The sequence below is a fragment of the Abramis brama genome, assembly GCF_963993115.1.
Source record: "Abramis brama genome assembly, chromosome: 5".
Taxonomy (NCBI): Eukaryota; Metazoa; Chordata; class Actinopteri; order Cypriniformes; family Leuciscidae; genus Abramis; species Abramis brama.
In genome coordinates, this window is record NC_139967.1 from 18720266 (window position 1) to 18745416 (window position 25151).

Below are 25151 nucleotides of genomic sequence, written 5' to 3' on the forward strand. Positions count from 1 at the left end.
ACACACACACACACACACACATACACACAAACATACAAAACATAGGCCCTGCAGTGCAGGGAGTTGAATCTGTGTATTAAACTTTCCAGGTGTGCATATAAGAAAGAGAGGAACCATCCAATTCACTCGTATGTCTCTGATAATAAATCGCTGTTGATAATGCTATGAGTTATGGAGAAAGCGAGCAAGAGAGATGAGATGAGCGTGTTTTATTCCCTCAGCTCAGACAAAACAGCGATGTATTGGTCGTGCACCGCTACTTGTTGGAAAAAGTAGCACATTAATGGAAAAGCGGAAAAGACTATATGGGCAAGCTTATTGAAAAACATCATGATCTTTTATTTAGTTATTCAACGTTATACTTAGCACAGGTATGACTGAGTATGAAGATGCATAGCTTAGAGCAGCACAGCAACATGCAATTCAACAATAATTACAGCACTGTAAAGCAGAACTTGAGTTATAAAGACAAAAAGCATCATCATAATTCTACATATTACGCAAAGCTAAGGGCATTTTTTAAAAAAGCACAGCAAATTACAAAGGGAAATATAGCATATCCCTTGTTAACCCAGAGAGTTACTGTAAGGCGCTTTGTTCTTTTATATTGGTCCAGATCAGCACAACAATAATTTACTGTTTATGGAATTATAAGTCTGTTTGTGCATAGGGTATTGTGTGTGCTCACACTGTGTGCCTCTTATTTATGGTTATGAAATGCACACCAGGCCCAAATTAACCCCCCCCCCCCCCCTCTCTCTCTCTCTCTCTCTCTCTCTCTCTCTCTCTCTCTCTCTCTCTCTCTTTCTCTCTCTCTCTGTCTCTCTCTCTCTCTCTCACACACACACACACACCATAATGCTTCTCATTGATCGCCCTGTAAATTTATTAGCCATTGTGACAGCTTCCTGCCAGGTTCAGCAGGCGATCAGGGGAAACACACAACTGCTCAGATAAAGGGAGGCCGCACAATACCTATTGTGTCCTGATTGCGGGTCAAAGTATTACCCCGAATGGAATGTTTTTCAGGTATGTATGCGTTTGTGTCTATGAATGTGTGGCCATGTTTTCTCAGTGTGGTTATGCACCTCCTATTCCACAGAAGCTGAAGAATGAAGATTGTCACTAGAAAGGTTTAAAAATTCCAAACACAAGGTCAGAAAAACAAGAGTGCGGATGAGAAGAACAAAACAGGGTAAAGGAAATGGATTCTAGCCAAAGGCAAACAAATGAGCGGCAATGACTCTAAATGAATTACCTTGACCTTATGTGGTCAATAGCACTCCGAGTTTAAGTTCAGTGTTTTGAGGAAAGTATTTGAAAGGGTGTGCACTGGACTACTGGCTAAATGGAAAACAGTATTATCTGTCCTTTCAATACTGTCAAACAGCAATGTTACATTATCTTAACATCTATTAAGCTCACGACTAATTTTAAACCCTAGGAGTGAGCTTTTACTATTCAGGGGTGCGTTTCCCGAAAGCATCGTTAGCCAACTATGGTCGCAAGTTCCCTCGTTACCAATAGAGTTCAATGGACATTGCGATGAACTTGCGACCATAGTTGGCCAACGATGCTTTCGGGAAACGCACCCCAGGTCTATTTGTATAAGTGATGACAAAATGTGCATTTGCATTTCAAGGTACACATTTACATTCTTATCAGTTCTTGCTTTCCCTGGGAAATCAAGATGACCGCGTAACTGTAGCAAGTGTCTCAGTTTATCTTTGGAGGTCTGTGTTTGTGTATGTGCATTTTTTAATATATATATATATATATATATATATATATATATATATATATATATATATATATATATATTATGGTTTCTGTGGTTTGCTTGTTGCTTGTTTGCATGTGTGTTCATGTGTAACATGCCATTAGAAGTGACGATGAGGAAATGACACTGGTTTAGCTGGATGATTGACAGCTCCCTTTTTCAAAATAGGCAGTGTCTTACAGGCATCAAATAGACAGATGCACACACTGAGACATAAATAGGATTGGTCTTATGGTTTGTTTCCTAACCCTAACCCATAAGGGACATAAGTGCTGAGGTTCATGTAGACTTGATGCTTCTTATTACACATCTGCACCAGGTTTTCAGTACCACTAAAGCAATAATCAATAAATGAACATTCCTGACTGTATCAAATTACACAATAAGCCTTGTACAGGTAGCTCATGAAACTGCTTAACACACAATTAAGGACTTTGCTAATAACTGGAATAGATTTTCAATTATACCTTTATGTCCTAAGCCTATCTCTTATGACCACCAAGGCAATTACCGCAGGTTCAACAGTAATGCCACATAGTGCACTTTGGTGTCTCTTGGCATAAATACCATGTTTTTATTTATTTATTATTATTTTTGGTATGTCATATATTAGATGTTTGATAAACTGTTATCTAACATTACATTCACCTAGCATGAAATGTATCAAATCGCTGATTCCCCCTTTAAAAACAAGATTTTAGTTTTTTATCCTACCCCACCTCAGAGGTATCGAACTTCCACTGAAATCCAATTCATTATAGTAAACTCACTGTAAAATAATTAAATTAAGTACAATCAACTTGGATGTATAAGTCATTTCAACTTAAATTAGATTAAACTGACTGTAAAAAATTATGAATCTTGTATAACTGAAAACTGCTTAACTTATTTTGACGAGTTAAAGCAATGTAAAAGCATATGTTGCCATAACTTATTGATCATAAAATTGTTCACAGTGCAAGTTTATTATAAGCACAAAAAACATTTAGCTGTGACCTACATTATTTTGTGTGCAACCTTGTTTACAAAATTACAAAAGATTTTCACAAGATGTGTTTTTTATTGTAAAAAAAAAAAAGAAAAAAAGTTGGCAACCCATTCTTTTAATATATTTTGCTCTTAAATTCTGATGTTTACTTAATATTTATTGGGTGTAAGTGGCCAAATCGAACAATTCAGGGTTTTAATTGCTACTTCTATCTTACATTTTGATAATGGTTGAATAAAGGATTCATGGTTTGGCTTAGTAATACTCCATCTGTTCAGGTCATGAATGTTTTGCAGTCAACAAGCGCTGGTGATTTAAACATGAGTATATTCTGCCACCTACTGTTGCTTAAAGGTATGACAGAATTTATGGAAATTAAATTGCAGCCAAAACATAAAAATAAAAGCATATACATTTATTTAAAAGCTTTTTTTGTAAAAAAAATAAAATAATACAAACCCCCCCCCCCAAAAAAAATTAAAAGTACAATAAAATAATGACATTTAAATAGCCTATTATTTTACTAAAAATGTTCCAGTCTCAGGACTAATTTGGCAAATACAGTATTTCAAGCTTTAAGTTTTACTCCAGGAGGGGATGTTCTCTCCCCTTGTTCCCCTGAGGCTCTCATTAGTAGCACACAGCTGCCGAGAGAATAAAGCAGGCCGAAAGCTTCTAATGACAAGTACATATGTTGAGCTTTGTCTGTCAACATTATTTTGTTTAGCATAAATGGATGAAAATGGCAAAAATCATAGCAGGCAGTTTAATTTCCCTTATGGAAAATATGTAAGCAAGACAATAAGTTACTCGCATGAGTAACTCATGACTAATGAGTCATGACTAATTAAAAAATGTTTCAAACATAAAAAAAGCATCCTAATGTGTTTGTTTGTTTGTTTTTCTCAGTAAGATGCCAGTCCAGTGTTTTAGTGATGTAAACTTGTACATTACTCGTATCCTGTCACAACGCATGCTCATTGTCATTTGAAAGTTTCTAAAATATGTCCATGTCTCATTTACAAGTGCTTGCTTGGAGCAAAGCTCATCCAAGGTCTTGGTCGGTGTGTAAAAGGTCACAGTGACTCTGTGGATGTCTCTGGTGGTGCAGGAGCCTGTCCTGAATTGAAGACAGAAAGGAAAGAAAATTATTCAAATACATGCATTTATGGTACCGCTATGGAGTAACATCCAAAACCAGCTTCAAGACTGCATAAAATATGACAGCTTTTCTCATTTTAAAACGGGTTCTTTGGACTGATATTATAAGAGTTCGGCCCGGAGTAAAACAGAAATATTGGATTGTGCCGATATGAACAGTGTTTAACGCATCACTGGTTAATCTCACTTACATCTGTTTACTGCTAGTAGTTTTACTTTCTTTATAGATATAAGAGAATACATGGTAATACTCAAAATCTTAAAATAAACAGAACATTTTATTTGTAAGCTTAAAACAAAGCATCAGTGCCATAAAATAATTAAGGAAAAATTCAGATTATGCAAATGTATACCTTTTACACTACGGTTCAAAAGTTTGGGGTCCTTAAGATTCTTACATTTTTTTGAAAGAAGTTTCTTGTGCTCACCAATACTGCATTTATTTGAACAAAAATACAGTGAAAACAGTAATATTGTGAAATAGTATCACACTTTAAAATAACCATTTTCCATTTTGATACATTTAAAAAATGTAATTTATTTTTCGTCATAAATTATTCTAATCATACTGATTTGCCGCTCAATAAGCATTGTGTTTGTCAGGATTAAAAAAAAAGAAGAAAAAAAAAGGCCTTTGTCCTATACTCAACTTTGAGCCTTGTGTAAAAATCCAACACGTTTCGGCACAGATTTGGTCACGGTGTAATCTTTTATACTTTTAGGATATCATATTATCTGTGCCAAGTGTTAGCTAATAGAGGCCATTAGGTGTGTTTAGAATAAACATGCAATGGCAACAGCAAAGCTTGTGAACTAAAATTACAATTTATTTTTTACATTTACATAAACTTTTTATACATTTAATCATTTAATAGCTTGACATACCAGCTTTTGTTTCCAATTAATCAGTCATTTTAATTGGCTATTTTAATGTCCCTTTTTTTACTTAATATTGTTACTGTTTTTATTTTATGTTATTTTTTTATTATTTTTTTTATCTGCCAACTACTGGATGTGTCTTGCATTCATTAAACGCTTTATATTTATTTATTTGTAAAATCGAATTGGCTGATCATGTCCACGAACATCAATCATTATCTGAAGGCACCAAGAAGACAGACAGTTTGGACAGTCTGTAATTACAATAGCCTGTCATTACCTGAGGTGAGCAGTTCTGCTGCTTTCCTGTCCTCTTTGATATACAGAGAGGTCATCAGGAAAAACAGGCCTCCCAAGACCCCAATGAAGGGACACAGAAGAAAGCTATATTCCAGTCTATGGAATTTCCAGCTGAGAGAGTCTGGCTTATACTTAAGCAGAGCATCTGAGATCTGAACAAAACACACAAAAAGATAAGTCATTTTGTCTTTTAAATAGCTGTCTATTTATTTATTTATTTATTTATTTAATATATATTATATATATTATATATATTATATATATATATATATTTACACACACACACACACACACACATATATATTAGTACAGTATATGCTATGCAATTAATCGTGATTAATCGTTTCGATAGCACTACTACACTGTAAAAAAGCCATTGTAATTATGGCAAAATAATTATGGTTTCACAAGGAGCAATTTTGTATCCAGTAGTGCAATGTGTTCTATAGCACTTCTGGATAGTGACAGCATAGCCTTTGACCCTACTGCTATTTAATGTGAAAGTATTGTGGATTAAAATATGCTTACCGCACCAATAAGGTATGGACTTCCCGCATCTCCAAAAAGATGACAGACCATAATCTGTAAGGCCTCGGCTGTAGCTCTTCTAGTAGGCACGACAACATACTAAAAATAATATGAATAACATTTAAAAGATGCCTTTTACACACAACATTTCAGCAATTTAATCTAATCACACACTGGAAACAATACTACAAATAATTAAACAATACATCCCTGTTCTCAACGTTTCTAAATTTAAGCGCAATGGCATTTTACTTTTATGCTATTAGCTTTATTGAATCACTTGTTTTTCACATGCTTGTCACCCTGTGCTAATTTAAAATAGTTTTTTTCCCCCCATTTCTGCACTTTTTTTATGTTGTATTGAGAAGTGTAAACCTCACCAGCAGAATGTCTGCCAGAAGAGCCCAGTTGAGGGAAAGCAACAACTCTCCAATTGCAATGAATGTCTGTAAAAATGGCACAAACATAAGAAACATACAGTATATTTAGAGAGCATATCGCAACCTGGTGGCCACACTGTGGCATAACAGCAAATAATCTGTGTTGTTCTGTATGTACTCAATCTATGTCCAGGTTAGTTAATTTAAAAGATGCCCTTTTACACACAACATTTATCAGCAATTTAATCTAATAATCACCCCAAAATTTGTATTCTGTCATTTCCTAACCCACATGTTCCAAACCTGTATGGCTTTCTTCTGTGGAAGACGCGCGCGCACACACACACACACACACACAGAGCTTTGTTTATGTGATTTGTGAGGCCATTCCATAGGCGTAATGGTTTTTAAACTGGACAAACTGTATATTCTATCCCCTTACACTGCCCCTATCCATCACAGGAAACATTCTGCATTTTTACATTTTTAATAAAACACTGCTTAGTATGTTTTAAAGCCATTTGAAATACGAGGACTCAGGAAATGTCCTCATAAATCACGTTCAAGATGTCAAGTTTTTTTTTTTTTTTTTTTTGTATGTATATTCAAAGTCAGTGGGGTCCAGGATTATTTCTGGCCATACAACTTACATTTTAAGGATAAAACAGTTTAAACAATCTTTAAATGCTCTTCTGTTGTTTTCCCCACAAAAAAAGAAAGTCATACAGGTTTGAGAACTATTCTTTTAATATTAACACAAATACTGAATCACACAATAATCCAGCCAAACGCAGAAACGTGGCTGAGCTTTGCTTACGTAAGAGGCCGGGATGCTGGTGCCTGCCAGGATGATGGCAAAGAAAAAGCAGGGGGAGGAACTGAGCATGCCAAAAGCACAGATGAGAGGGTCTGCATTCGGAAATCTATCTCTCAGCTTCTTTGACATGTAGGTGCCCAGAAACACTCCCACGACCCCGGTCACCACTGTGATTGCTCCAAAAATGTAACTTTCACAAGAGAAGGGAGAAACAGTGTGATATTATTCAATTTTGGCCTCAGTTTCAGAACATTCTCTGTGTTTTATTCCTCATAGGACCTACCAGATCAGTCTGACTAGTCAAACTGATAAATACTCTCAACTCAGTGTGGAGGTACAAATGGCTGAGAAACATACTGAATCAGATATATTGACAGGATTGCGAGAGCAAAAACAGCTGCAGTAAACCGCATGTGCTATATAAGCAAAGAACAAGCAGATATGAACACTATCACAGAGGAAGTCTCTGCTGTTTAATCAATCTTTGGCTAATCTCACTTTTACTAGTCTACTGCTAACCTCACTGTTTTCCTTTAAGGTCTGTTCAATTATATCAAGTCAAAAAGCATCAAGAAACTTGCTGTACCTGTCTAATGGGTTACAGGGCTCTTCACTGCAAGGTGGCCTGAGACCCTGTGTAACCTGTGCACGAGACAGAAAGGTGGGGGTCCAGAAGGCCAGAGCCCCTGTGACAAAAGCCATGGCAGTCACGCCAAGAGAAGACCAGACAAAACTCCGACTGTAAGGAAGGCACAGAACCAAACACAATAAAGAAAAAAAAAGTAATATTTGCAACAACCTTTAATAAGCGAAAACCCTTAGAGCAGTGGTTCTCAACCTTTTTGACCTGAAAGGCCTCCATTGTCCAATACAATATTTGAAGCCGCTCCCCTTTTTTTAAACTAAAGTTAATTTTTAATTTTTTTATACAATTAAAAAAAAAGCTTTGAAGATTGTTATGAGCACATGCCGATTTGAACAGCATGAACATTTAATGTAACGTGGGTCTTTACAATGTGACTTACTTCTTCCAGAGGTACTTGATGTCCTCAACGTAAGAGGTACTTTCCAAAGCTGCTCCTCCCTGGGTGTCCGAGGCTCCACGAGGAGGATTGGGAATCAGAAACACAAGGAGCAGCAGGCCCAGTCCTCCCAGAGCAGGACTGAACTATATCAGAAGAAACACTCAAACAATATGCTCAACTTTCTTTTATAAATGTGGAAGGTAATTGTCTTGATTATATTATAACCATATAATACATAGCAAAAGCCACTAAAATAATCATTACTGATGGACATAATCTTGTTAAAATTATATTTTTACTTAATGCATTTCAATGATGGAAAGACAACAAAACATCTTCAACTTTGGTTTAAGTTAACTTAATATTGCAATTTTGTTTAATACATTTAATTTTGTCCAGTTTGAGACCAAATAATTGCCAGACTCTCTGCAATACTGCTTTGGACCCCCTGTTTAAGACCCTTGTTTTACTGAGAACAGAGCATATAAACTGGTTAAAACTGTTCCACTTTAAACTGGAAACTGGAAACATTTTTAGCTTGAATATAGAACAGATATGCAATTTAGGAGTCCAAGGAAGGAAATCCAATTAGACCCTTAAAATATAATGCAATACAGAGCCTATTTTATAGCTGGCTACATTTCAGTTGACTGAATTAACAGATTAACAGATTATTAAATCTAACAAGGTAAAGTTAACATAGCTTCTGCACAATATTTTCTCTCTCCATATACATTTACAAAATATATATATTCTCTTACCCTCAGGGCCCAACGCCAATCCCCTGTTGCATTAGCTATAGTTGCTCCCATTATATATCCTAGACCACTAAATGACAATTTAAAAGAACACATTCCGTCAGAAAGAGTAAAAGGATTCAACAAAAGTCTTGTCAACATGTAGGAAACATTGTATTGTATATATAAGAATCCCACACAAGTGTTAGGGGTAAAGAATTACAAATATTTGAGTTATGTAATCAGAGTACTTTTCCAAGTAATTAAAGTTAAGTTATAAAAAAAAATAAAAAAATAAAAAAACACACCAAGCAAGCCCGGCCCAGGTGACAAAAAGTAACTCAAAAGTTATTTAACACATTACTTAAAAGTAATTAAGCATTGCAATCAGTTAGTTTTTAAGGGAGTAACATAATATTGTAACACATTACTTTTAAAAGTAACTTTCCACAATGCTGGCCATCTCTGCCGGAGTAGTGATTTTATACAACAGTTTAAGAAACAAGAGGCTTGTTCTAAACAAACCACAACAGAATTATCTCTGTGCCTCATGGCTGCGCCCTTCAGAGTTCACATTTGTCTGCAACATACCTCAATGAGGATTGTCTTATTTCAGAAAAGTAACCATTATAAAATGGACTGTTTTTCCTTGTGAGGCGTAAATTACTGTCATTTCTTTCTTACTTTGCAGTGTAATGGTTATTTTTTCTTAAATGAGTCTCAACAGTTTCTGAATTAATCAGTACTTCAAACAAATTAGTTGACTGAATGACTCAATGAGACCGTTGTTTCGCTCCTGAATGAATCCGTTTTTGAATTAATCATTTGAATAAATGAGTCGATGACACACTCATAAAGACAGTCACTTGTCATCCCTACCGGCATAAAGATGTAACCTGCAGAAAGAATCACTGCATCTCCACTACTAAAGGACAGACTGACAGTAAGTCTGGAGCATGCAAACACAGACAAGCAAAGCATGATTAATTTTCCCAAAATAAATCCCACCCTGCACCCAATTTCTTTGGTGACAGTTAGGGTGTAGGGTAGGGTTAGGGGTTAGTATTTGTTTTAACAGTGTATAGGCAAAAAGCACTGTGATTTACATGACCAATGAAATCTTTAGAATCGGCTGAAGAGCAGAGTTTGCTCTGACCTGGGCTGTATCTTAAGCCTAAGTTGATCATAGGACCATTGCCATCAATGGTCTCTACGATCAACTTAGGCTGGCAATGCTTTTGGGAAACGCAGCCGTGGTCATACAAATGGTTAAAAGTCTGTATATATGCACTTTTAGACTGCCTCTCAGCCAATGAAATTCTAGGACCAAAACAACACCATTGTATAAATTGTGATATACATGATTATTATATAACTTCTCCAGATCAGAGTATATTTATCTTTCTTAAAGGAGAACTCCGGTCATTTTTTTGTAAATTTGGAGTGCTGTCAGTACAGAGAACAACGACAAAAATCGGTGTTGCCTACACCGTGTTATCCTCTTTTTAAAATTTGCACCCTGTTGACTTCAATGGGGCAAGTTTTAAACCTGCTTTTAGCCTCTTAACATCCTTGATGTCATTACAAGTGCCCAGCTATTGTGAGTGATTCCTTCAGAGTAAACACGGTGAATCTGACTGCAGTAGATGTGAAAGATATGTCGATTGTCGAGTTCACGCGCGTGATCATATGTAACTAAGCAACAGTGGAGAACTCGACAATCGACTACTGTGGACTTCGACCGAAAACAGGAAAGAAATACAGGTATGAGCACTGGCCGAATTAACTTCATTTTTATTCATATCTTTCACATCTACTGCAGTCAGATTCACCGTGTTCACTCTGAAGGAATCACTCACATTGGCTGTGCACTTGTAATGACACATCAAGGATGTTAAGAGGCTAAAAGCAGGTTTAAAACTTGCCCCATTGAAGTCAACAGGGTGCAAATTTTAAAAAGAGGATAACACGGTGTAGGCAACACCGATTTTTGTCGTTGTTCTCTGTACTGACAGCACTCCAAATTTACAAAAAAATTAGCTCAGTGTTAAAATTGACCGGAGTTCTCCTTTAAATATAGTTTAGTAAGACCTTCACCTTCCGACCGGTATGAAGATATAGAAGAAGGAGATCATGAGAGTTCTTTGGTTGCCAGTGAACAAGTCACCAATGATAGTAGGAGCTATGGTGGAGTAACTGGCCTCTCCTGTCCCAACCAAGGCCCTCGTCAGGACCAGAATCCAGAAGTGCTGTGGTGAGAATCAAGACAGATCTATAACTTAAAATAAGATAAAATTCTGTTCTCTTCTATTTTAACTGTTAAAGCTGCAATCCGTAGTTTTTCTTCTTTGTCGCCATCTCTGTTTGAAATCTGCAATTGTAGTTATTCGTGGAATTATCAACTTAATGTGGGTTGTGCCTCGGCACGGCACGGTGTGGATGAATCCAATGTTTTAAGGAGAATGTGCGGCTGTTCTGACCAACTAAGGGGAAAAAAGCACTGCAGTAAATCGCGCTGATTAAATATAATGATCGATTATCATATCACGTCAAACTGTGCAAATTATACTTTGTTCTCAAATTGTTAATGTTAACAACATCAGCACTGCATGACAACATTTAATGACTTTCCGATATTTATCCTTGTTTTCACATGGGCCCGGTTGCAGTCTCTTTTTTTTTCTGTAGCCACTCTAAAGCCTTTGCATTTTACAACGGGTGAACCTTTTGTTGTCACTGGTGATTGTCGTTTGAACATTTCTGGATCCGCCTCATCAAATTGATAAGTTTAATTAGATCAAGTGCTGTGAAAAAAAGGCTATAAATCTCCACCTCCAACATCCTCACACGCAATATAGCCTACTAGCCGAGACACCTTTATGTGTACAGATGTGACGTAATGACGCAAAGATGCTCGAATTTCCCACGGAAATCCACCAGTACCACTGGAATTAAAAACATTATTACAAGCTTACCATTTTGAATCAAGCTAAGGCAAGCAGATAGTTTTGAACACTGGCTAGTTATGCATTTGCTCAATTTATTTTGGATAATTTTTAACCCCAAAAAGTTACGGACTGCAGCTTTAAATATAGTAAAATAAAGACATTGTTCAAAAGTACACGTACAAAATGAAACAATTACACATTATTAGGGTTGTACGACTTCACAAAGATTACACTGAAACCTCGGAATTCCCCAAAAAGACTTTGTACTATACCGTGTCTTTGACGAAAGAGCTGCCCAGTGATGTGACAATCCACACAATCAACCCAGCAATCATGAGAAGCTTCCTGTCATAGCGATCTCCAAGGTAACCAAAAACTGGCGCCAACAACATAAAACTACAGATAAAAACTGTACATATGTTAACATAGGGTTGATGGCAAAGATACACTATACCATTGAAAGTTTGGGATTTTCACAGTATGGCTGTAACAAGTAAGCACAAGACGCAGGAGAATAGGGTACAATGGGGCTAAAAGCAAGAAAAATGTGCTTTTGACTAGTCAAGTCACCTTAATTTATGTAGGACTAGTGCTTTTTACAGTACAGATTGTTTCAAAGCAGTTTTACAGTGATATGAAAATAATGTAACAATGATTGTTTTGGCTGTACAGCAGCTCTAGAAGAAAGTCATTGTCCAGCTTAAGTAAGTTTTTAATTGATTAATTTCCATTGTAGAAATCATTAGTTATTAACTTAGGGGCCGCTTACACGACATCGTTTTCAACTGAAAACAGAAAACTTAATGCGTTATGCCATTCATTTACACGACAACAGCGTTTGGTGATCTGAGAACGCAAACTTTGAAATAGGTTTCTATACCATAAAAAGTACTATAAAGTGCTAGTTTTTGAAAACTTTACCATTTTAACTATATTCGTGAATCTGTGAAAACAGTGATGCATGCACATGCGTATTATGTGTTTATTCTATAAGCAGGTGCCTTTGAATGAGTATTTACGTGGGCGTGTAGTCTTTCTTTACAAAGTGACATCGGCAATTACTTGTCTGGCACGCATAATACAGCGTTTTTAGTTTCTGCGGGAATCATTTTGATAAAGTTTTCATCTGTACAGAGGAAAAAAACTTTTGTAGAGAAAAATATTGTCCTGTCGATGAAGCCTTCGCAGGAGATAGTCTGGTTTGATCTCTGATGACACTTCAGGGCTGCGTTGTGGTTGTGTCTAGGTGCAGGTCCTTCATCTGATCTTGATACGGCCCAGATCTGGCTGGATAATATTAGCGTAGATGCCATTCTTCTTATGATATAACACCTGATGTGCTCGTTATGGTAAGAGTTACCGGTTCCAGCTGTCATAATTTGACTGTCCCTCATGGACTCTGTGCACTCTTCCCAGGGGTCCGGTCATCCAGTCAATCAACAAACACTCTTGCTCATCTGCAGCCATTAGGCCTATTAGTGGCCAGGCATGTCTCAGGAAGTCAACCTCTTTGTCCAAGGCTGTATCACGCCATCTCCAAGTTACCACGCTATCTTCCTGAAGGAAAACTCCAACTACTGCCCATTCCTCTCAAACCCTGATGCAAATAGGAGTGGATTTCATCACTTCCTCTGAATCATTTACCTGTATCCTGGTGGTCGTGGATCGCATTTCTCCAAAGCCTGCCGCCTCATCCCCCTTACAGGATTACCATCGGCTATAGTAACTGTTGAGGCCCTGTTCACTTACGTGTTTCGCAATTACAGCTTACCTGCAGACATTGTCTTGATTTGGACCTCAGTTCATCTCCAGAGTAAGTAGGGCATTCTTCCATCTCCTAGGTGTGTCAGTGAGTTTAACATCCGGCTACCATCCACAATTGAATAGACAGATGGAGCGGAAAGAAACAGGAGATAGGATGCTCCCTGAGATCTTACTGCTATAGCCACCAACACAGCCAGAGCCGCCCAAAAATCAACAGGTAAACGGAACATTTCATATTATTATCAATGTTGAAAAACAGTTACTGCCTAATATTTATATTTGTGGAAATCGTGATACTTTTATACTTACTCAGGATTCTTTGACGAACAAAGTAAAAAAATAAATCAAAATTAATATATATATATATATATATATATATATATATATATATATATATATATATAACAGTATTTATTTGAAACAGAAATCTTTTTTAACATTATACATTTCTTTACTGACACTTTTGATTAATTTAATGCATTTTTGCCGCATAAAAGTATTAATTTCTTTCTAAAAATAAAATAAAAATAAATAAAGTCCAAACTTTTAAATAAAGTCCAATTCTTTTTTCACTGGACATTTCATTTTTTTCACTACATGTCATCAGATTTTCCACAACTTTGTCAAGGCTACAACAACAGCTGTAACATGGTGTTGTGTATGGATTATGCAAATCCATGAAGTAAATTGTGTATTATTTTAATGAATGCGCAGAATAAATCAACCATCTAACAGTTTGGATATTAGAGCAGACAGAGATTGAGTAAGCATGAAACTGCAAACCAGATCAGCGTCAGATTAGATCATTTAGAATTATTGGTGCTTTCAAGTAATGCAAACTCCATTGTTCTAGACTGAATGTATCTACTTGTGTTTTGCTTAATACTAGACTTGTTACTAGCTTGTTACTAACTTACAAAATAACAGTAAAAGACCTATTAGTTCATCTCCAACAAGGATGTACTCTTGTAAAATCAAGTTCTGCAATGTTCTCTTCCTTTTTACTGTTCTGTCAGTGCAATGTGCTACAAATTAAAACTGATACCTGTCTGTAGGAGACCTGAAGTGCTGTCAGAGATTCTGAAGTAATTCTGGATGCTAAGCAGCACACCTGGATCAGAATCAGAACAACATCTGTCGCTATTTCTAGTGACATTCTGTGAACCATCACACTTGCTGTGGCTTTGGTATAGTGTGCTCACCTGCTATAGTATAACGGTCCATATAGTTGAGGAGATTGATGTAGCAGAGCACTGCAACTGTGATGTAGGAGCATCTCCGAGAAATGGAGGTTGTTTGAAAGGAGGATGCAGAAAGTTCCATGGTGATGGAAGGAAGGGAAAAAAAGAAAGAAAAAAAAACGACGCAAAAAAATGACTTTTTCGGTTCGGTGTTCTGTCACTTTGTGGCTGTAACAAGGAAGTGCACGACGCAGGAGAAAATACAAACTAACAAAGTAATCCACAGGAACACTCAGGACACAGATTTGACAACCACGTAACTTAGACGACACAGAACAAAGAACTGAATGAAGACAGGACTTAAATACAAAGAGGAACTAATGAGTTAATTAACTGGACAACAGGTGAATGGAATAATTAATTAAGGGAACAAACTGGCACACACTAGGAAACTAGGTCACACAGACAAACAGGAACATAACTAAAACATAACAGATTATAGAAGTTATAGTACCACCAGTGGAGAAACAGGAGACTCAGGGCTGGGCAGAACCAGTGGTGAAGGGAGATTTAGAGGAATACAATCTACCAAATCCAATCCAATTTAAGTCAGAGGCCAGTGGAAGCTTACAATCAGTGGTGGAAGTGTGGGCGGGACTCAATTCCATGCCCTCGAATTCCACAAGAACTCCCTTGGGGACTGGTGTTGTTGGCAGCTCATGCGCCTGGTCAGACGTGTCGTTGGGCTAAGGCTCAGGGGTGGGGTATTGCTAAAACTGGTCTGGCTTGTTGTCTGTGGCAGGATCTGGCTCTGTGACTGTGGTGGGCACAGGCATCCGTCCTGTCCAGCGGGGTGCAGGCTGACTGGGCTCTGGGTCTTGAGTGGGGCTGATATCGTCCTCCGCAGGGCAGATGGTGAGCGGTGAAAAGTTGTTCCCTAGCACCCACTCCACAAGTGTGGCGAAGTTGTCATAAGGACCGCTCCCTGGGAGGTGTGCCCTGGACCTGGCACACCAATTCCAAAAAAATCCCTGGTGTGAGACTCCAAGGAGCAGTCCCTCTGCTCCAGGCATAACATGTGAACTGCTGCAGGAAGAACCATGGTGATGGAGGGAGGGGAAAAAAGAAAAAGGTTGCAAAAAAAAAAAAAACACCACATGGTGGGGCTATAACAAGGAAGCTCCTGACACAGGAGAATATAATACAGATAGCCTAGCCTTTAATTCAAAAATCCACAGGAACACTCAGGAAACTGATTTGACAACCACGTAACTTAGGTGACGTGGAACAAAGAACCAAATGAAGACAGGACTTAAATACACAGAGGAACTAATGAGTTAGTTAATTGGACAACAGGTGAATGGGATAATTAGTCAAGGGAACAAAGTGGCACACGCTAGGAAACTAGGGGGCTGTTTACATGACATAGTTTTCAATTAAAAAAACGTAAAACTTTTTATGCGTTTTGGCTGTTAATTTACACGAAAACAGCGGTGCCTGAAAACGCAAACTTTTGAAAACGGATTTCAAAGTGGAAGTTTTTGAAAACGGTCTCTGTGTAAACAACAAAAACGCAAATCTCTGAAAAAGATGACGTCATGCACATGCCTATTACGTGTTCAGTCTATAGTGTTTCAGTGCCATCTAATGGCCTGGCAGCAGAATACAGGTTTTTATTCATTTTCACAGATCCGTGTAAATGGGGATCGTTTTGACAACGGTGTCGTCTGTACGCGCCTACGCTGAAAACTCAAACAAAAAAGTTGTCGTGTAAACATACCCTGAGTCACACAGAACTAGGCGTTTTCACATTGAGCACGGTTTGCTGCAGTCCGATTCCGAGCGCGATTGGTCGCGGCGCATGCGCAGGTTACTTTGCTATGAAGGTAAAAGAGTAGCAAAACTCAAGTAAAAAACATTTACACTCACAGCTCCAATGTGAAAACCTGTAAAATAAAAATCTGAAGTTGAATGTTGAAATTTGCACTCACAGACAATAGTCACAAACCTGTGTTCTGAATCTGAAGTTAGTTTTGCACGTAATATATCGCGAAAAGAGTAGCAAAAGTCAAGGCGCGAAATTTGAAATTGCAGTGACAGATTTGAGAAGTTGCAAGTGCCTAATTGAGGTTGTACTGCGAATGTGAATGTAAGATTAAATGCAAATATATATTACAAGTTTGTGTATGTCATTGTATTTCTGTGAATGGCATTTTATACATTGGTGACTACTTGTCTGCAGCTTCAGATTCAGAATACAGGTTTGTGACTATTGTCTGCGAGTGCAAATGTCAACATTTTACTTCAGGTTTTTATTTAACAGGTTTTCACATTGGATTTTAATGTGTTTCACATTATTTTAATGACTGTCAGTACTCAGAATAATCAACCAACTAACAGTTTGGATATTATAGCAGACAGAGATTGAGTAAGCATGAAACTGCAAACCAGATCAGCGTCAGATTAGATCATTTAGAATGATTGGTGCTTTCAAGTAATGCAAACTCCACAACAAATTTGAACATATCTACTTGTGTTTTGCTTAATACCAGGCTTGTTACTAACTTACAAAATGACAGTAAAAGACCTATTAGTTCATCTCCAACAAGGACATACTCTTGTAAAATCATGTTCTGCAATGTTGTCTTCATTCTTACTGTTTTGTCAGTGCAATGTGCTACAAATTAAAACTGATACCTGTCTGTAGGAGACCTGAAGTGCTGTCAGAGATTTTGAAGTAATTCTGGATGCTAAGCAGCACACCTGGAACAGAATCAGAACAACATCTGTCGCTATTTCTAGTGACATTCTGTGAACCATCACACTTGCTGTGGCTTTGGTATAGTGTGCTCACCTGCTATAGTATAACGGTCCATATAGTTGAGGAGATTGATGTAGCAGAGCACTGCAACTGCGATGTAGGAGCGTCTCTGAGAAATGGAGGTTATTTGAACAGAGGGTGCGTCACTATCTGGTTGCTCAGAGCTCATGGAACCATAACGTACAGTCGTGTTTGAGCGGAGGCTCAAGCGGGCTTTTGGTCTGTGTTGGTTGGAGGCCATAGTGCTCTCTGACTCTATCGCTACCGAAAGACTTTTTTGCCTCTGTAAGAAGAAAAAATTACTTTTAAGCACTTCACAGATGGTAAAGGTGCCAAAACATTGTGGTTTTCAAGCTCTCTTATACTGATTAATGATTTGTGAACTGTGGCATAAAACTCACATGGCTTCCATGTGATTCCAGGGCATTGGACAATGTTTTAAGATTGAAGTAACCATGGCAGCAAGGAAAAGCATGTAGTCGCAATCAATGAACAAGGCTGGTGACAAATGCCTCATATGGAAATAAACACCCAACAGTGCTTTATCAAATAATTTGGTTTAGTTTTGCTGGATTAGGAAATCTTAACTTATTTTGTGCAAAAAAGATAATTAAATGCCAAAAGCTTTGTAGATTCAAGTGTTTGGAGGATGTTTATGCCCAATGATGCTATTTATACTCATTAAAAAAAAATTAAAAAAAGTGTCGCTAACCTATTAGCTTGCGACCATTGTGTGGTCAGTCAAATTTAGGCAAAGCAGAATTTGCTAATGAAAAATAAGCACAGTGACATCACTTTAAGCAGGACTTCAATAATACATGGGCCAGGAACTCTCAAACCAAGACCTTGATAAATGAATTAATTAAGAGTTATAATGGGTAATGGTAAAAATGTGCTTTTAGGTCATGATTTGACATGTAAAAACAAATGGGAAAATTTCAATTGACAATTAATTATTTACCTGTTTTCTAGTGTATTCTCTTATAATATGCTGCACAAATACGAAACAAAGCATCATGTTAAAAGGGCTGCCACAACATTTCTGTTGATATAGAATTACCTACTTGTCATTTCATTAATCTCACAAATTTGTCCTTTTAATAATATACTGTTGTAATACATCTGACTTGGTTTTCTGTATTACAGAAGAGACCTACATTTTTGTGAGAATGGAATATGTAGACCGGAACTTATCTCAAAGTTGGTTGTGATCTTAGTTGCACACGGCAAGCTGTCTTGTCACCAACTCAACCCACAAGCTGATGTTATTTTAGATGCAGCAGTCCTAATTATGGCCTCACATTTGCCACAGGAAGTGCATCTTCTGCCTAATAATCATAATATATGGCCAATATTATCTTTTTACCTAAAGTAATTATGTTTTATTGTGCTTGAAGGAAGATTTAGCAGATTAAACCTCTCTTTTAGTGATAGTCTGAACAGATGATACTTCCAAATGGGTATCATGAGTTCAGGTCAGAACTCAGTTCCTTAGCGGACTGGCAACAATGCCACTGTTGTGGTGATTAGATGTGTATGACCACCACAGGACAATGCCATATGATTGTTCAGCCTACAACCAGTCATTTGGACATTGAGGCTATGCTAATTTCAGTTAAAAAGGTTCACATATTTTATTTATTATTTTGTTAAAAAAATGCAAATTGAACATTTTATGAAAAGATCATTTGACAATTTCAATAATTTAAGCAACTTAAGCAAATTCAATCATTTAAGTTACTTACACTTCAGTCTATGTGCTCCAATGTCCAGTGCTGCTCTAATCCATCTTTCTTTTTTGCTGGCCTTTTTTCTTTTCTCTTTCGTTGTTTGCTGTGTTCGTTGAGATGTCACTTGTAGAAACAGAAAGGCATTATACAGCATACTACAGGGTTATCAAGTTAGAATCAAGCCCTACCCCCTTTTTTTAGGTCACAGGCAGCAGAACAGTTCCTCCTTGTGTTGCAGTATAGACCACAAACCAGTAGATTTTCATCTCCATGCTCCCTTCATGCTTTCTGCTTTACACTGATCTCCCAGATCTGCAGGGCTTTTGGCATTATGTTTCACATGAACGCTCTTGCTCTGAAGTCTGAACATCAGGACAAAGGTCTGATAAAAGAGCTGCCAGAAAATAAACACCATGGGAATTCTTTAAAAGGAAACCTCATCTACTCAACTGAGTGAAGTTTATGACCCTTGTTTTTATACAGTTAACATTTCATACTGTTGCATGGATAGATAATAGCCATAATCATGTTTACTGGTGATAGCTTGTCAGTGAGAGTCTCTATTCAGTTACAGTGGGCCATAAACTAATCCCCCATCCCCCCACCCCACCCCGCCCCGCCCATCCGCCCGCCCGCAAGCTTTCTCAGAATTGTGAAACTTCAGTATTTTGCTGTCAGATGATGCACAAGTTTTTCGTTCTTGTGAAATAATCTGCCTATAACAACTTCTCCAAAATGCAAAGCCCCTGTATATTATTGTACCAGATTATGTAGCATGATATACTCTACATTTTCTGTAAGACCACATCACATGTAGGCTACATGTGTACAGTGGCAGAGTGACCTCTCACCACATATTTTCTGTATTGCTGATTTCAGTGAATGATAAACTGATGTCTTGAAAAAGTAGGTTGTGGTAGCCTGCATTATAATCAGGCCTATGATTAATAATGCATTATAATAACGTGTTACCATTATAAAAAGCAGGATGGGTTTCGTTAAATTATATGCCAATCAATATGGCTTACAAAAAGTAAGAAAACACAGCCTAATTAATCCTTGAACATAAACTAGAGCATTAAGTTGCTTCTCAATCGGGTGCAGAGAGAGATTGAGCATGATATTGAGAGATGATCCATATTTCATTAAGGTGGGGAAGGTAGGAATATTAATTTGACACAGTATGGAAATTGTAATTGTTTTACCCTGCATTTAGTCTTTGTGCTTATCGAACGTTATAATTGCACTAGGCTACTTCCCTGTACTGCATGAGTTTGATTAGAAAGATGTTTTGTGTTCTTTTGTGTTACCGATTTTGTTAAACCGTCCTTCTTCAATCAATGGTATATTCCTCGCGTGTTGCACTCATCAGTTTGCGGGAAGCACTCTGAAGAGAGGTATGTGTCTCCGTTAATGGACAACTCAAACAGGGTTTAAGAGTAGTGATGGTGAAATGAAGCTTTGTGAAGCTGCACTGGGGCTTTCCCCCTCGACTGTATCGTAAAATGGTTCATTACTCGAAGCTTTTCAACACGTTGCACACTAACGGTATCTTGTGGTCAAAAGGTGGAAAAGCTGCCTTTCTGTCCCAGAAGACCTTTTTCTTTTTCTTTTTTTCTTTTTTTTAAAAAAATAAATAAATCACTTTCTGCTCTGTAAACCACAAAGCAATACAATTAATCCTCATAATTCAAGTGTTAATGTTGATGTAGTTCTTATACAATGTATGAACAAAAAACTGCATGAATTAATTTATGAAAAAATAATAATAAATGGGACTAATTCACTTGTAGCCTACAGAAACAATTCTTATGAATCTGCTTTGATCTACAAATGCAGCCTTATTCACATAAACTTTAGCCTTCAGTACTAATCCTACGAGTTCATAGGCATATATAAGCAAAAAAAAAAAAAATGTTGTGGAATGGTGACGTGCTTGTGAACTGGGTAGTGAAAGTGCTTGTGAACTGGGGAGCTGACATATTATTTTGTGGGTAATTTAATAAATGAATGTTTTTTATTAAGGAACAGGACTTGTTCAACAGTGGGCTAAGTCTATTTCTTTTCTTTTTTTTTACTACTACCGAAGGGTATGACACTCGAAACCTGGGCTGCGTTCAGCCCCGACAAAACGTTGCACAACGTTTTTTAAACAGAAACGGTGATGCGTTGAACGCACTGTTCTGATGACGCAAGAGTTGCAACTATGGCAGCTGAGAAGGCCATTCTTTGTGTTCTTTGTGAAGAATTTTCGGAGCCTGATGAAGTCGGTATAAATATGTGTTTAATACTACAAAATATGCCCGATGTTACAGTTACTGCACTTGCCGCCCAGAACAAAAGAGAACATCCCAATCGAGTAAAGGGATTGCTGAAACTGAAATGGAAGCACACATCTTACCTAATTCAGACTAAAACACATCTATTTAGCCTCACATACTGACTTTATTTGTAGTTCATGCTGTATTAATACCCAGTATTTTCTTTCTCATTTTTAGGAAAAGCACTTAATTACCATTGTTTATTTCTATACCAAATGTCATACACTTGCAATGAAGCTAAAAATATAAACAACTACATCATTATGTTGATATTTTTACAATAAAACTTACGACAAACATGTCTTCTAATATCCTCAATTGTTGCGTATACCGAGCTGCATCGAACACATTTGTAAATTACTTTCCTTGAACCCATTGTGAGTTCACTTTAATACCGCGTGCTTTATATAGCCTACATGTTGCTGCTGATTGGACTGCAGTGACACACCCACCAAACAAGAGAAAACGTATCTCAAACCCCGTTGCACACTGCTGTACGCCGTTTCCAGGAAACATGACGTTCAACCCGGAAACCGTAGCAAAACGTTGCGCACCATTTTGAACTTGAACCAGAGAATGTCTAGAATAGCGTATCGCACGATATACGTCACCTTTTCTCATTAATATTCATTAAGCTAGCGACGGTTGCTAGGGGGGTCAAACTCGCGCGTGTCACTCATGCTAGACGCATGTTTACAACATATGAAGGTGAATGGTTTCACGTTGCTGGCATTGAACTGGTCTTTTGGACGTCCGCACAAGTTGACCCATCGTTCACATTTATCCCTCTGGGTTTTTGGCTTCGGGAAACGAATAAAGAATACATCCTTCATATGTGGACAGTCATAGTGTCTGGAGTCGTTTCTGCAAGTTCCATAGCAGCAGTGTTTACTCGGCATGTTCTTATTTGAGGGATAACCGGCAGAAAACAAGCAGTACTAGCATGAATCATAAGCGAGCGCGCTTCTATGTTGACCCCCTTCCGGTTTACGTTGCTGACGTCACGCGGCCTTGCGGTCTAAAAATAGCACTCGTGCGGCACGCTATTGGCACTCTCTGCTTACTTCCGGTTTCTGGACTGGCTGCAGTAACACGTCTCTGTCCATGCGGGGGCGCTCGCAGGCGAGTGCAGAATGAATGGAGGTCTATGGCGAAATACCCCTCAAAATCCACTTTTCTCAGGATATAATTTTTTGTCTAGTAATTTGAATGTTGTATTCGAAAGGAGATGCAAAGAAATTACACATTGCTGGGTGTTAGATTTTTTAGAGTCACTTATTTGCTTTAAAAAGTCTTTTAAAATGTCAATGACGTCATACACATCGTACGACCAGACATAGCTTTACGGAAATCCTTCAGTCACTTTGGTGCTTTCGCGCTCTGCACTTTCTTTTCACTCGAGGCATCGACAACACAGCTGACACAGGTAAACACACGTGCTAGAAGAGTTTTTGTTTTGTTTGTTTCTGGTCCCGCTTCGGATGCCACGATGCCATCAAGCGGTATCTCTGGTCGTAATCAGTCCTTCACTGACCAATCAGCGTTCATTAGCAGAATGCTAGCGTGTTATGGGCAACAATAACTCAACCTGTAAAAAATCGAAAGGACATAAGTACTCGTTCATTCAACTTTCGACCTATAACCCATGTTGAACTTGCAAAACCTACAATAAAATCTGAGATTTCTCAACGGCAATCGGGTGAAAGATACACATTTAGCCGTATAGCCCCATAGACTCCCATTCAGTCTGCACTCGCCCGCGATCACCTCCAGTGGAATTCTAATGGAACTGCAACTAAGATCTATACAATGGGGCTAATAGGGAGTGCCAAGGCTCTCCGTAGACGGGCTCTGCTTGAACGTGCCCCTGCCCGTTTATATTCTGTCTATGGCGCCTGCTCAAGGGGTTCGCGCTATTTTTGAATCTGAATCCGAAGCAGTCACGTGACTGTGTGTGGAAACGAAGCTTCGGACGTCACAGATCACGTGGTTATGGCAAAACGCTTCGAAGCCTCGGTGCCAAATGTCACATATTAAAGAGAAGTTATGATGAAATTAGAACAAAATATGGTGGTAATACTGCTGGTGACCCTGTTTTGTGTTAAATAGATGTTTTATCATGTTTAATATAGTACATAAACTTTATCGCTTTAAACGTGCGATTGTGTCATATTTCTATGAACGGTACAACATCTGAAGTATCAGTTAATGTCCTATATTAATTTTCATATGTATGAGGAGGACGCTTGTTAATGTTAATCTGAGTTTCACTATACCGAACCTAAAGGCATATGGATATGTTCACAACCTGATTGGTCGGCTTTTATTACGTATATTTCGTGACATAACTCACCGAACATCTAAAACAATGCTGTGTGCTGGGCTAAATGCACTCGTTGTATGTGCGATCTGTTTTGATGACACGAGTGGTTAATCTGTGCTGCACAGAATGAAATGCGCGCCAGTAATCGGCGGTGCATTTTGGGTAATGTAGTTCATGACTTAAAGTATGTTAAGGAAAATAAACTGAAACTGTGAATTGTTACTACAATACTGATATTGTAAGCTGTCTGCATATTAGACAAATGGGACAATGTACTAACTGAATGATGTATTTGCAGATTGTCAATCCAAAACAGATGATTGTAACACTGTCCCATTTTATGCTTGCAGGTATGAGTTGTTTTGTTACACACAAAAGCGAAAAGGCATTGCTGATATTTCTCTTTATTTGGGCTGATCCTGTGGTGCGTCCCACTATATACACACATGAATATATTTAAGAAATAGTTGCTTTACTATATATATATATATATATATATATATATATATATATACCGGTATATATACTGTACGGTATACATAGCCGCAAATCTCGTAAATTATTTAAGAGAGCTGGAGAGGTCTCCTAACCTAGTTAGGAGTAACAAGATGGCAGCAGAGAGGACGCAGTCACTTTTCAACGAAAATATGATGTATTGGAGTTAAATGATGACGGTTTGATTGATCAAACGATAAAAAAGTTTGACCATCAAGGTATTCTTTTTGTAACCTACCTTTAAGAAATTTTACAGCAATTAAATACAATTAAAGTAATAATTATATTTTTGGTGACTGGAAAAATGCAGCAGTGCACCTGTGATGACTCCGGCCCTTCAGTACACAGTTAGCAGGCTCTTGAATAGAACTATTGTGGCACTGACCACACCAAATATACAGTAGTGGCCAAAAGTGATGTGCGGAGGTTTTTTTATTTTTATTTTTTTATTACCCTACAAGTTTGCTTAAACCATCAAATTATAAGGAAAATATTTTTATATTTCTATATTTAAAATAGTCCATAGCTCGCAATCAGAGGGTACGGAATCTGCATTCCTTGCCTGAAGATGAAGGTGGAGCGCAGCCGACCTCCTGGTAGGTATGGACAGGGACCATCCTGGTGGTGGTGGGGAGGATGGAGGGTAAGGGACCATCCTGGGCATCCTACTCTTAGAGAAGTCCTACTTTTTACTAAGAATTTTTTGACACTTAAGTCAAAGCTTAAGACTATTCTTAAGAGCATTTCTGAGAAGTTTTATAAATATGGGCCCAGGGAACGAGACACTGCGTCTCGTCGCCATGCCTCCGGGCTGCCTGCACAGTCCCTTCAGACGAAGAAGTGGATGACATGTTCTCTAGGCACCCTTTTAAACTTCCTGGTCACACTAGTAGTGACGTCATGGCTGTCGCAGGCCAATACGATTGCAGTGATTATACAGAACTTCAGTCATCAGTCATGCTGAGGTGTTCCC

The 25151-nt window shown here is 37.9% G+C and overlaps 1 protein-coding gene across 2 annotated transcripts; it reads right to left on the minus strand.

The window, feature by feature from the left end:
• Positions 1-3653: 3653 nt before the first annotated feature.
• On the minus strand, positions 3654-19212 carry spns3 (SPNS lysolipid transporter 3, sphingosine-1-phosphate (putative)). Of its 2 annotated transcripts, XM_084114460.1 has the most exons (13): positions 19055-19212; positions 17343-17592; positions 17186-17251; positions 11816-11952; positions 10693-10844; positions 8620-8686; positions 7859-8001; positions 7420-7572; positions 6834-7023; positions 6017-6082; positions 5637-5735; positions 5089-5260; positions 3654-3888 (listed from the first exon to the last, which is right to left on the minus strand). In XM_084114460.1, the coding sequence occupies exons 2-13, from the start codon at positions 17548-17550 to the stop codon at positions 3845-3847; spliced, it is 1497 nt and encodes a 498-aa protein (XP_083970586.1). In that variant the 5' UTR covers positions 17551-17592; positions 19055-19212; the 3' UTR covers positions 3654-3844. The 2 variants fall into 2 exon arrangements, with proteins under 2 accessions (XP_083970586.1, XP_083970587.1); XM_084114461.1 differs by lacking the exons at positions 17186-17251; positions 17343-17592; positions 19055-19212 and adding exons at positions 14353-14418; positions 14510-15410.
• Positions 19213-25151: the final 5939 nt, after the last annotated feature.

What these genes read in the sequence shown, in the direction of transcription:
- spns3 (XM_084114460.1), bottom strand. Translation starts at nt 17,550, where the DNA reads ATGGCCTCCAACCAACACAGACCAAAAGCCCGCTTGAGCCTCCGCTCA. An exon ending in GGACCGTTATACTATAGCAG is followed by an intron (nt 17,252 to 17,342) that starts GTGAGCACACTA and finishes ATTCTGTTCCAG; the next exon opens with GTGTGCTGCTTAGCATCCAG. An exon ending in CCCTGTAACCCATTAGACAG is followed by an intron (nt 7,024 to 7,419) that starts GTACAGCAAGTT and finishes CTCTTGTGAAAG; the next exon opens with TTACATTTTTGGAGCAATCA.